At 44.5% G+C, this 12,979-nt stretch overlaps 1 protein-coding gene across 4 annotated transcripts in view; it reads right to left on the minus strand.

The window, feature by feature from the left end:
* Nucleotides 1-12,979, minus strand: part of hspa12a (heat shock protein 12A) — a 69,016-nt gene that overhangs the window by 19,862 nt on the left and 36,175 nt on the right. For all 4 annotated transcript variants that reach the window (XM_011484067.3, XM_004076919.4, XM_078932288.1 and 1 more), the window contains exons 4-7: nucleotides 8,128-8,314; nucleotides 6,140-6,244; nucleotides 5,946-6,062; nucleotides 1,155-1,326 (exon numbers count right to left, since the gene is read on the minus strand). In XM_011484067.3, coding sequence (XP_011482369.1) covers nucleotides 1,155-1,326; nucleotides 5,946-6,062; nucleotides 6,140-6,244; nucleotides 8,128-8,314 — 581 coding nt within the window. The remainder of the gene's footprint in view (nucleotides 1-1,154; nucleotides 1,327-5,945; nucleotides 6,063-6,139; nucleotides 6,245-8,127; nucleotides 8,315-12,979) is intronic.

Consider the following 12,979-nt stretch of genomic DNA (forward strand, 5'->3'; position numbering starts at 1 on the left):
GCAAAACCCATCAAACTAAATCTGCAACCGAAGAACATTTATCCAAACTAACTACAGACACCCAGATGACTCACATCGCATTGGATACAAGGATTGATCAAAACATTTTCAGCTAAAACTCAGGCTCCACTGCAAAACAGAGCTGCAGAGATTAGTGATTCACTAGAATCCAACTCAAAGAAGAGCTGATTAGGTAATAGAGGACATAAAAGATATTTCCCAAAGAATCAATGTGCTTCTAAAGTTCATCTTTACACTGGAGTTACTTCCTCTGCCTCTCAGAGTTCTGTTTCCCACACTCTGCTGTCAGTCTCTATCAGTCAGCTAAAAGCATAGCTATGACATGAACTCTGGTCAGTTTGGAAAATATATAAATACTAAATTTAAAAATGAGGGATAAACAAGACACACTAGCTCAGATGTTGATCATACAACTGTGCACACCTTACCACAAACTGCAACACAAAGAGTTCTCCTGGGTGACACGCATCTTTCTCTGAGAGTGCTCAGTGTGTGTAAAAAGGGTTTCAAAGAAATAAAAAGTCAGAATATTCATGCAGTTTGCGAGAGTAAAATAAAAAAAACCTTTACCTGGAGACGCTGCAGAGAGAAAAGACATTCAAGAAAAGAACACCGTGAGCCGAGACCTTCGCTATAGAATTCAGAAACATAAAAGGTATTTCCGCTTACTTCTGGAATGCAGCCAAAAAAACAGCAAAAAGTCAAGGAGCTCTGTGCTAGTAAAGCCCATATTATGACCATTCCGCCCTCGTGCCCGACAGCCAGTAAGAGCTGGTTTGCAGTCCAATTCTAAGGAGGCTATCTGGATGGTTTTCACACTATTAGGAAGTGAACTCCAAACCTCTCTGAATGTTTCACAATGCGCCTTTTACAGATTACTAATGCACCCGGCCTATTTCTGTAAATTGTGATGGACTGAATTATTATGCTGTTTGCAAAGTAAAAGTCCATATTCCAGACATTGCTTCTGTAAAAGCAGACATTTTTGAACTTCATTTTAGGGCCTGGAGGACTTATGTTCTTATCAAGTCCAAATATCTAAAAATTGTGAGTGAAAAGCTGACTTCCTTTGCTCACATCTGTGTGGAGTTTCAGACCAGGACATGTATGAAGTAAGTTCTGACCGCTCCCACCTTGGCTCACTCCACTCCCCACGTTGTCGTTGGGGTTGAAGCCGTTCTGGGTGTTTGACGTGGCCAGGTCTACCATCTGGTGGAGGCGGAGCTTGCGACAGTAGATTGACGCTGCCTCAGGCTCCAAGGCGATGATGAGCTGCTCCGGGGTGTCCCGGGACACCAGGCCAGACTGTGGGGGGTTCAGAAAAAAAACATGCATGAAATGAACAGAGAACTTTCTTCCTTCATATTAACATGAGAACTTTACAGATGTTCTTTGCCAACACAACAGTACAGAAACAACAATAGGAGCAGAAAATTCGTTTATTGTCTTGAAGCTGAATTGAAATCCCTGTTAAAGAGTTTCATCACTCATCCACGTGGCTTCATCTGTCTCTAAACTGAGCAGAGGAAGTGGAGAGAGACCGCAGCATTGACAGTACAAGAGAACTGGATTGGGTGAGTGTGTGACATCACCCATAGAAAAGGCTCGCTTTAATTTAGCCGCCATTATTCTACAATGAGTCAGCACCCTTTCCACTGAAAGAAGGCTCTGAAGAGTCTGTCAAATATTTGGAACATTCCAGCCCCCCAATAACTTGCAATAAAGAAAAAATATCATAAAAAATAAGGAACAACAAGAACGTGTTAAAAAGGTATCAGATCCAGAATGGTTCTTCTGACAAATAGAGTGAGGAACAGCTGTTTATTTCTCTATAGACGTCTAGGGGATTTTGGCTTCTTTAAAGTTATGCAGATAGGTGCACGGTGGTGTAGTGGTTAGCACTCTTTACGGAGAGCAAGGTTAGTCCCAAAACACGCTTCAAAGGTTAAATGGTGATTCTAGTTGAGTGAGATTGCGTGGCCCTGCAACAGACTGGGGCGACCTGTTCAGGATGCACCCCGCCGTCCCCCAACAGCAGCTGGGATAAGCTCCAGCAACACCATGCCCCACTAAAGGAACTAGCAGGGTCTGAAACTGGATGAAGATGTGCAGACAGAGTGGAACTTGCTCCCTTTTCTCTCAGTAGTTGTCAGGTGTCGGGGTCGGCCCCGCACACCTGCTTGAGGATCCGGTCTCTCACACCTGTTCAGCATCCAATCAGTGAACCTATATTGCTCCTTCTCGCCCTCCAGCCTTTGTCGGTTCATCTGCTTTCATATAGGATTCTCCGACCAAAGCCAAGGCCTACGCCAAAGCCAATGCCACAGAACCAAAGCCACAGAACCAAAGCCACAGAACCAAAGCTGAAGCCACGACAGAACCAGAGCTAACATCAAAGAACCCAATGCCAAAGAACCAAAGAACTTAAGCCAAACCTCTACCTTATTTAAGAAATCTCACATCTCCAAACTAAATCCTGCTTTTTGGGTCCTGCTTACTCCAAACCTAACAGAAGTTTTATAAACTTTCATCAAAAACAGCTGAGAGTAACAGATCCAGCCCTTCGCTAACCCCCCAGCCTCAGCAGATAGTTCTGCGGCATCGCTGGCAGAGAACGCAGACACTGTGCAAAGGGTCAGCGACAGTTAAGCTACTGTTGGTCCAATCCTCAGCTGAAAGTAAGCAGAAACCATTTAGAACAGCTGATCTCATCAGTGAGTGAGTGAGCTCGCAGGACAGAACCTTAGTGTGTCTGAGATTCATCTGCAAACGAGGGATGAATTCAACAGAGCAGGAGGAGTGCTGATATTTCACCTCCTCCTTTCTCCTGAGCACAGCCAAAAAATCCTCTCCTCTGCAGAATGCTGAGTCACTGAACAGTCTCCCTCTGCTTTTCCACGTCCTTCCTGCATCAGCCCATCGGGCAGAAGTCTGTGTCGACAGGAAACAGAAACCCTCCCTCTGCTTTGCTCGGCCTTTCTTCAGTGATAACACTTGAACAGAAAAGATGACATCTTAAAAAAGATCCAGATCCAGCAAAAACATTTGCTTTATTTCTTAGATGACAAGATAAAATGACTACAGCCCACTGCTCGCTGAGGAAATTCCACAAACGGATGCAACAGGGCTTCACTTTCACGATAATGTCACATCTAACCGATGCTAATTAGTCCCAGATTTAAAAAATTGCCCTAACTGTCTCTGCTTTTGATCTGCCAAACCTTTCATTTTCCATCCATAATCATAAAATTACAGAAACAAGCTTCAATAGAAGGTCCAAGTATTGTGGTGGACAAATCTGCCATATTCCCATTAAATATTAGCTTTACAGCTTTTCCACGTAAACTCTAAACATAAAGAGACGACACAGTTATGGTAGGGGGGCTACTGATCCGCTCCTATTGAGAATCCAGAGGAGGGGGAGGGACAGTAAGTGAGAGGCCAGTCCCATCATTCCTCTCCTCTGCCTTTTCTCTGGGTGTCGCTGCAGCCAGCCACACCCAGTGACCACGTGAGCGGCCTTCATGCACGCTCTCCATCAAAAATGTCTGCAGCGTTCCCCCAGGACTCCTCCTTGCAGAGATCTCTCACCCAGGCTTCTGCCTGAGGAGCAGGTGAAACATAAAGGGTGGAAGCAGACAGAGCAGGGCTGCTGAATGCTTGACAGAGGAAAACCATCACCGTGGAGCTTTAACCAGCATTTCTGAAGAAGCCATGACAGTGCTTTCTGCGTCACGGACACAGACAAACACGTCGTCACTAGATAATCTGAAGGTGTGGACAGAATCTGGAGCAAAAAGCTGACAGTTTCTCCTGAACGTAGTTTGAATTTAAAGACCTACAAGAATTGTTTTTAACATGTTCTTATGGCATTTTCCTGTTGATGGAGGACATATATAAAGAAAATTAAGCTTAAAATCACGTTTCTCTGTGCTTCTTTATTCAAATCATTATGAATCAGGAGCATAAGAAAAAAAATGCTCTTTGAAAAAGACTGTAGTTGTGACGTAGAAGCTACAACGGCAAGCCGAAAGCTCCCAGCTCTGCTCCATTCTGATGCATCCAGTTGTGGACAAATTTGTACAGCTGGATAGCTCCAACACTGCCCACCATTTTTGTTGCACCCATGCTGTTAGGTTGGAGGTGTGATACGTTATTAGCTAGCAGTAGAGAGTGTAGATGTAGTGAAATGGGTGATGGGAAGTGAGGGCGGGGTTGCAGGGGTGCAGGTCTTTGGAAGGCTGATGGAGGTGCGGCAGTGGCCCAGGCGGTTGAGCAGGTCGGCCAATGATCACAGGGTCAGCGGATCAATCCCCTTCCTCCCAGTCAACTGTCGCTTTGTCCTTGGGCAAGACGCTTCACCCTCCTTGCCTCCAGTGCAGCTCCACTGGCGTGTGAATGTGTATGAATGATCCCGGTGATGGTCAGAGGGGCCGTAGGCGCGAACTGGCAGCCACGCCTCTGTCAGTCTGCTCCAGGGCAGCTGTGGCTACAACAGTAGATACCATCACCAAGTATGAATGAGGAGTGAATGAATAATGGACATAATGTAAGTGCTTTGAACAGCTGGAAAAGCGCTAAATCTAATCCATTATTATTATTTGGGAAGTCAGGACAATGGGAAAAACAGCTCTCTGTGCATCATAGTAATAACTTTAGACCAAATGAAATGGTCAGAGGTTCCAGGTAGTAAAAAAGGCAGAATGCCTTCAGTTGTCACAGATTAAAGTTCAAACTTTCAAGAAGAAAAACAATGTGATTAAAAACGTAAAAATCATCATGCAGATGTGCACGCTGTCACATTTAACACCTGATGTGAGCAGGAGTTTCACTTTACTGTTTGAGTCTTTCTGCTGGAGCAGCCTCCGTATCCCTGCCTACAACTGGAGTCAATGGATTAACATGCACTAAAACATTAGTAGACTATTTGTTTTTAAAAAGTACCCCTTTTTTAATTTTTTTTGTTCAGATCTGATTGTTTGATTGTTTAATTGAACCCTATCCATCCTTTCATGTTGGTCTGCGGCGTTAGGCAGACAAACTGTGTTTTTTATTTTTCAGGTTAACCCTTGTGCTATCTTAGATGACCCCCCCCCACCCTTACATTGACGTGTTCTCCCTACCATGACAAAGGTGGATAAAGGTGGAAAAATGTCATGTAATCCATGGACACCAGTGAAGATCACAAATCATTGAAGAAAAAAGGTTCAGAGCACTGTCTAGTGGGTCTAGATGACCCAACTCCCGATGTTAAAGTGCCTAGGATAGCACAAGGGTTAACTACAATAAGAAGACTTTGATCGGTTTTCTGATGTCGACTTATTTTTCCTCAGTTCTGCTCCTTCACCTGAAAGGATATTTAATAACGTCATTTATTGTTAAAGTGGAACAACAAAAGAAGTTTTCAAAAGTTTTAAAGATTTCCTACAAAGACAAGGCTTAGCCGGGTGGAGACAGCAGGACAATCTTCAGAGAACTTCCGTGTTGAAGCCCTACAGAAGTTCTGAGGAAAGAACATGAACCTGCTGCATCTGAGGGTCAGTCTGGTCTCTCATCTTAAATAAAACAAGTCCCCTTGATGTTCCTTTAAGTTGAATTCTGCATTTATGGATTTCACCGCATTCCATTCTGGTTTGACAGATAAAAAGAAGTTCAACTAAACTTGTTTGACTGACATTGCCAGAAATGAGGGGAGCTTCAGGGTTTTCTGCCTTCTCTTCATCGCGTCTGCAGTGAAGGCTGTGTGACCCCCTCCCTCTGCAGACTGCAGCAGCAGAGGACTCTGTGTGTGGATGTGGGGTGGTCACGATTACTGAGTGATGCTGCAGCAGCAGTGGATGTTCTCACACAAACAACTGTTTTCATCACACAGACAGACTGGGATGCAATGAACCAAACGGCAGCTCTGACTCGGTCCCACCCACCTTGTAGGCTGCCTCTCTCATGAACTGCTTTGCAGGCATTTTCCAGATGGCAGGAACGGTGATCACCCACCTCACATCGTTGTTGTCGAAGTCGCCGCCTGTTTGATCGCTCAGCTCCTGTAAAAGGAAACATTCAAAGGTCATGACCCTCACGGCTCATGCGTCAGATTACAGCAGCGTCAGATGCACTTCACCTTTAAGGCTTGCTCCTTGAAGAAGGCCAGGGCGTATGCAAAGATGTCCAGAGCTTTCACTCGTTTCCCATTGGCTGCGTGAAGGTCGGTGTTGATGCTGAGGTTCTGCAGAAACGCTGAGGTTAGACTCTAGAGTCCCTTTCAGTAAATAACAGTGAAAGGACTGACTCTGCTTAGGAGCTAAACACAAATACCTGAAGGACAGTCCACCAATCAAACCTGAGGGGCCGTTGGTTCTGACATTAGCTGCACTGAAATGTCACAGAACCCTGTGATGGACAAGCAAACCACCCAGGATCAACCACCCGACCGTGGCTGAAATAGGCTCCAGCAACCCCGTGACCCCAACAGGGATTAAGGGGGTTTGGAAGATTAATGGGTGAATGACATGTCAGAAGTTGTGTTACAGCAGAAATGAGTCAAATATGTTAAAGTATTCAAGCTCCTAGGGCTTTCTCGTGAGTCTTTTATTGAGCTTGCCGGGCCTTTTCGCAGAGCAGATAATAATTCATAAAAATAATAATTTGTCATAATTCAGGACGATCTTTTGTTCAAAGGGAGAACTTGAATATTCTGTGATGCCACTTTAAAAACATTGTTAAAAATGACTCAATCTGCTGGGACCATGTCGGCACAGTTAGTCTCTAAGGTTTCCATGACAACGTTAAGTTTAGCAACAACAAAAAAAGGGGGTTGGACCTTTCATTTGTGACCACATATTTTCAAAGATTTTCTTTCAAAAGTTTTCCTTGTAAGTCTGTGGGTTTTCTCCGGGCACTTCCACGGTCCACAAACATGCTTCCTGGGTTCCTTGGTCCAGGGTCCCTAGGTGTGCATGTGTGAGTGTGTGTAGGGGAGTGACTGTGTTCCCTGCCACAGACTGGCGACCTGTGCAGCGTGTGCACAGTGGCCGGGACAGCCTCCTGAAACCCCGTGACTCTGAAAGGGATGTAGTGGGTTAAGAAAAGGGATGGATGGATTTTCGTTTAAACAGGCATTTTTAGTTATTTTCATCAGGGCAGATGGATAGCTCAGTTGTTAAACTTGCACACAGGTCAATTCTGTGGGGGGCAGTAAGCTTCATTCAGTAAAGACCCTTTACGCTGCGGTGTGACTATGTAGCCACAAGGCCGCTCCGTAGCCCGGATGAAATACAGGGTTGTGTCAGGAAGGGCGTAAAAATGTCTGCCAAACCACCTGTGTAGATCAGTGAAAGCTGACGACATGCAGGCGACCCATGAAGGGATGTGATGAAAGTTGAACATTTTATTATTATTATTTTTTTCTTAACAGATTTTTTTTCCTGAAAGCATAAATAGTCTGTGCAATGGCAGCTCATGATGGCGAAAGCACTAAATGACAGTAAATTGAGTTTGATGCTGAATTAAGAGAATGTTTCATCCATCCATCCATGGCAGCAAACATCATGAATCCTCATCCAGCGCTCTGCAGGAGACCAGACCGGGTTCTTTCTGCGTAAACACTGCAGGTCTAGTAAAAGATGCAGTCAGCAGAACCATGTCCCACAGCTGAACCAGCCAAATGAGTCAGCAGGCTGCTGCAGTCAGGGACGAGGAAGAGGAGGGTCTGAACTGCTGCAGCACTGCAGAATCAGACAAATAGATGAGGAGAATCTAAACTACTGGTTGGCCGCCGTAGTGTAGAGGTAAAGCGGTCGACCTCGGTGGATTGATTCCCGTCTTGCCCACCCATACATTAAAGTGTCCTTGGGTGAGACACTGAACCCCACGTTGCTCCTGGTGGTTATAGGTCGGCGCCGTTCTTAGGCAGCGGAGTCGCCATCAGTGTGTGAATGTGTGTGTACAGTCACAGAACGGTGCCTGTAAAGAGCTTTGGGCCTTCAATAAAGCTAGAAAAGGGTTACAGAAGTATAAACCATTTAACAATAGAGAACATAAATCGTCCCCTTTACGACAGACACCTGAGCACCTTTTTGTGAGAGCATCATGAACGTTGTGGATCCTTACCGGAGTGGTGTGGAGCTTCATTTTAAATTTTTCTAGGTACAGCCACTGCTTGGACTCGCTCGGGTCCAGATCGTGGTAAAAGTCCCGTGCAGCGTATCCAAAGCTGTGGAACTTCCTGTCAGGAGTCAGCAAGATGGTGGTCGGGGTCTTCTGATTGGACACGCCGGGGTCTCCACCCTCCCAGCGCCTAGAAGCACAGAATCAGCCGTCAGCAGATGTTGAATCCATCAAAAGCTGCCTGTTGAGCCTGTGTTTGATTTACAGGGAGCTTCTAGATGCTTCCAAGAGATTCAAGCTGGTCATTAAATCCTGTTTCAAACTCTGTCAGCGAGTTCCTGGGTCAAATCAGGTCAGTTTTCAGGAGTCTGTGAAGCTCATTCGAGTAATTTGGTAACAGCTGGTGCTTTATGAGCAGTGAGAATTCAGCAAAATCTAAAACTCAGAGGCTATAAACCAGGGGTGTCAAACATACCGCCCCCGGCCCGCTAGATGGTTGAATTTGGCTCAGTCATGAAGAGTAAAAAATTTAAGGATGTTTAAAAAAAAGCCCTTTTTCTAGTCCATTCCTGTGGCGAGTTATGATTTTTTTAGGAAATAACCGAAATGCGCAATTCTGCCAATAGGGGAAGAAAAGCAAAAGCAAAGCAGGTGAAACAGCATTTCTTTGCACGTGCCAAAAGTGAATCCTAACAGCTTTGGGTGTGGGTAAGATGTAGTTTGGTTCTCCTTAGATTCTCACCGCTGTTACATTGCTATGAGGATGATCAGTAGTGACTCAATAATGACCAGAATGTTGTCAAAAAGAAAAAAAGGTTGAAGTGGAGTGCTGAGCTTTCCAGGAATTATATGTTCACAGAGCTGAATGCAAAACCTGCATGCTTGGTATGTCATCAACAGGTCGCAGTGCTCAACGAATACAACATTCAGCACATATAAGACTCACTATAAAGAAAAGTTTCACCATTTGTAGTTAAGAAAAGAGAAGATTCACCAACTGTTAGCTAGACTGACAAAATAACCGGCTGCATTTACTGCAGCCGTGACGTCAGTGATGGAGCAGTGACACATGCCTTAATGCAGACAAGTTGGAGCAAACATCCAAACCATTTTCAGATGAACTTATAGAAAAATGCTGGAGGCTGAAGAAGTCTTGTTCCCAAAAAGCTATTGACCTTTTGGCCTCTGTGAATGAATGTGTAACAATAAATAACAGGCTTCCATGTTGGTTGAGACATTTTTTCTAACTGAGAAAAAAACAAAAACAAAACTGTTATTTTGCTTTTATGTTACTGGTCCACTTGAGATCAGACAGGTTGAACGTGGTCCCCGAACCAAAATGGGTTTGACACCCTTGCTATAAATGTTTGTGTTGCTGTGACTTCCTGTCCTGCTCAATGCTCCATTCTTTCACAGGAAATGGAACATGTGCCACAGAGTGGGGCATGTGTGTTATCTCCCACTGCAGGGACTGTCTTCCTGCACATAAGTTATGGATGAGCTGAGATTAAACCGCCACCTACACACGTGGTGTCAGCGTTGACCTGACAGGGTCATAAACCTGTCATGTGACACGTTCTGAGGTCACATCCTGGGCTCTTGGTGGATTCCAGTGAGATCAGTGGATTCTCCAGAATTCATGAACTCTTCTGCTACCAAGTGTCAGCCGACGATGTTAGAGGATGATTCTGTCCTGCAGCAGTCCTGGATGGCAAGGACCAGATTGTTTTCACAATTCTTTGCTCTTTCTACACCTTTGAGCAGAAATGTGGCCCCTGCCACACACTCAAAAACTCACCAACAATCGCTCACAATGAATTTTGGGCATAATAAACGTCCCCTCCAAAAATGATTAGGGGCCAAAATCTCATCTGGGGCTTAGAAACAATGATTTCAAAATCAAATATCGGCAAAACACTTGTTTGAAAACATCCAATGGAAGCTATAAAATGATTATGGGATGGCCACAGGACCAAAGTATGTGACATAGAACGAAATTTGAGAAATCTCACCTTTTTGCACAACATGGAGAAAGAAAACTTGTTTGAAGGATCCTCACAGAATTTCCTACACATTCAATCAGGTTAAGTCTACAAACACTATAGAAATTCTGTTGACCTTTGACCCCAAGAAGAGGTTGCCATCTTGAATAAAAATAAATAAATACCTTTACAACTTTCTACAGATGTTAACTCCTTAAGGGTTTTGATCTTTAACCTCCTAGCATCATGAGGAAGCTACTTGGGCAAAAGTATTAGAAATAAAAACGTAATAGGTTTTAGCAGCTTTAGCCTGGCATGTTTGCAAATAAAGGCGTTCCCTCTATAGCAGTGGTCGGGAACCTATGGCTCGCGAGCCATATATGGCTCTTTTGATGGCCACATATGGCTCACAGACGAAAAATGTTTTAGTAGACTGCTTTGCACATGCGCGGACCGTTGACTGTCACCGGCGACTGTCACCGGCAACACAGTCATTTCAGTGTGAAAGTGGCAAAAATACATATCATGCTGTCTATTTATTTATCAATCCTATAGACAACGCAGATGAGGCAGAAACACTGTTCAAGTGGGATTGCCGTATTTTATGTCGTAAAATAGCGGGGCGATGTGCGCTTGCGCAAAAGGGTCCTCTCAACGGCTTACCGTGAACTCGCATTGTTGCTAACTAACTTTAGAAACCTTTTGAGGCTAAAAATGGCTAAAAGAAAAAAAGTTGATGAGTATCGTACGTTTCAGCAGGATTGGACAGATGAATTTCCCTTTGTGGAGAGAGCAGGTTCTGCAGTGTGCCTTATATGCAGTGATAAAATTGCATCAATGAAAAGGTCAAATATTAAACGACACTTCGACACACGTTATGCTGCATTTGAATCGAAATATCCTGCAGGGGACAGCAGAAAAAAAGCATGTCAAGAGCTACTGTCCAGAGTGGAAGGTAGCCAGCAGCAACTCCGTGTTTGGACCCAACAAGGTGACGGGAATTCGGCTAGTTGTGCTGCTGCTTTGGCAATTGTAAAAAACGGAAAGCCATTTACAGATGGGGAGTTTGCCAAATCTTTCATGCTTGATGTTGCCAAATGAACTTTATGCCAACTTTTCGTATAAAGACAAAATAATAAAACAGATAAAAGACATGCCTCTGTCTGCAAGAACTGTTCACGATCGGACCATCATGATGTCAAATCAAATTGAGGCGACACAAGTGAAGGACATAAATGCGGCACCGTTTTTTTCTCTCGCTCTGGATGAGTCAACAGACGTGAGCAATTTATCCCAGTTCAGCGTGATAGCAAGGTATGTTGCTGGTGACACAATACATGAGGAAAGTCTTGCTGTTTTGCCTCTGAAAGGGACAACAAGAGGGGGGGATTTATTTAAATCCTTCAATGAGTTTGCTAAAGAAAAGAATCTACCGATGGACAAACTTGTTTCGGTGTGCACTGATGGTGCTCCGTGCATGGTGGGGAAAAACAGAGGATTTGTTGCGCTTCTTCGTGAACATGAAAAGAGACGCATCCTAAGTTTTCACTGCATCCTACATCGGGAGGCGCTTTGTGCTCAGATGTGTGGCGAGCAGCTTGGCGAGGTGATGTCACTGGTCGTTCGGGTGGTCAACTTTATTGTTGCCCGAGCTTTAAATGATCGCCAGTTTAAAGCTCTGCTGGAGGAAGTTGGGAACAGTTATCCTGGTCTGCTTCTGCACATCAACGTGCGTTGGTTGACAAGGGGGAAGGTGCTCAGCCGTTTTGCGGCTTGTCTGAGCGAAATCCGGACTTTTCTTGAAAGGAAAAATGTCGTTAGCTGACACGGAGTGGCTCCTGAAGTTCTATTATCTCGTGGACATGACTGGACATTTAAACCACCTCAATGTAAAAATGCAAGGCGTTGGAAATACAATCTTATCCCTGCAACAAACAGTGTTTGCATTTGAAAACAGGCTGGAACTCTTCATTGCCGACATTGAAACGGGTCGTTTACTGCACTTTGAAAAACTGGCAGAATTTAAAGATGCATGCATAGCAAGTGACCCTGATCGACATCTTCATCTTCAGCAGCTAGCAGGCTTCACATCTAATCTCCTGCAGTCATTCAAAGCGCGCTTTGGAGAATTTCGCGAGCGCACTCCTCTCTTTAAGTTCATCACCCATCCACATGAGTGCGCTGTGAACAGCACGGACTTGAGTTACATCCCCGGTGTCTCTGTCAGAGATTTTGAGCTGCAAGCTGCTGACCTGAAGGCCTCAGACTTGTGGGTGAATAAGTTCAAGTCACTGAATGAAGATCTGGAAAGACTTGAACGACAGAAAGCGGAGCTGGCGAGCCAACACAAGTGGGAAGAAATGAAAAAACTTCAACCCGCAGACCAGCTGATTCTCAAAACTTGGAACGCGCTGCCTGTCACATTCTTCACACTGCAGCGTGTGAGTGTTGCTGTATTGACGATGTTTGGCTCCACGTACGCATGTGAGCAGTCCTTTTCACATCTTAAGAACATTAAGACCAATGTACGATCTCGTCTAACCGACGGAAGTCTAAACGCCTGCATGAAGCTCAATCTCACATCTTATCAGCCAGACTACAAGAGCATCAGCAAAACAATGCAGCATCAGAAGTCGCATTAATGATAAGAAATGCTCACCATTTACTAGCAACAGCATAGCAGTGTTATTGAAAAGAATGCACAGACTTATTGTAATTTAAAAATGTTGAAAATACATTAAATGCACACATTCACTTGTATTTTTAGTTTTAAACATATTGTAGCGGACTGAGTTTGACTGTTGTTGGGTCGCGTTCCAAGTTCTGGAGTTCATTGAACGCATCAAGCAGAGATCTGATTGGCCCTCAGTTGT

Source organism: Oryzias latipes, chromosome 15 (assembly GCF_053564925.1).
Source record: "Oryzias latipes strain Hd-rR chromosome 15, Olatipes_Hd-rR_3.1".
In the NCBI taxonomy this organism is placed as follows: Eukaryota; Metazoa; Chordata; class Actinopteri; order Beloniformes; family Adrianichthyidae; genus Oryzias; species Oryzias latipes.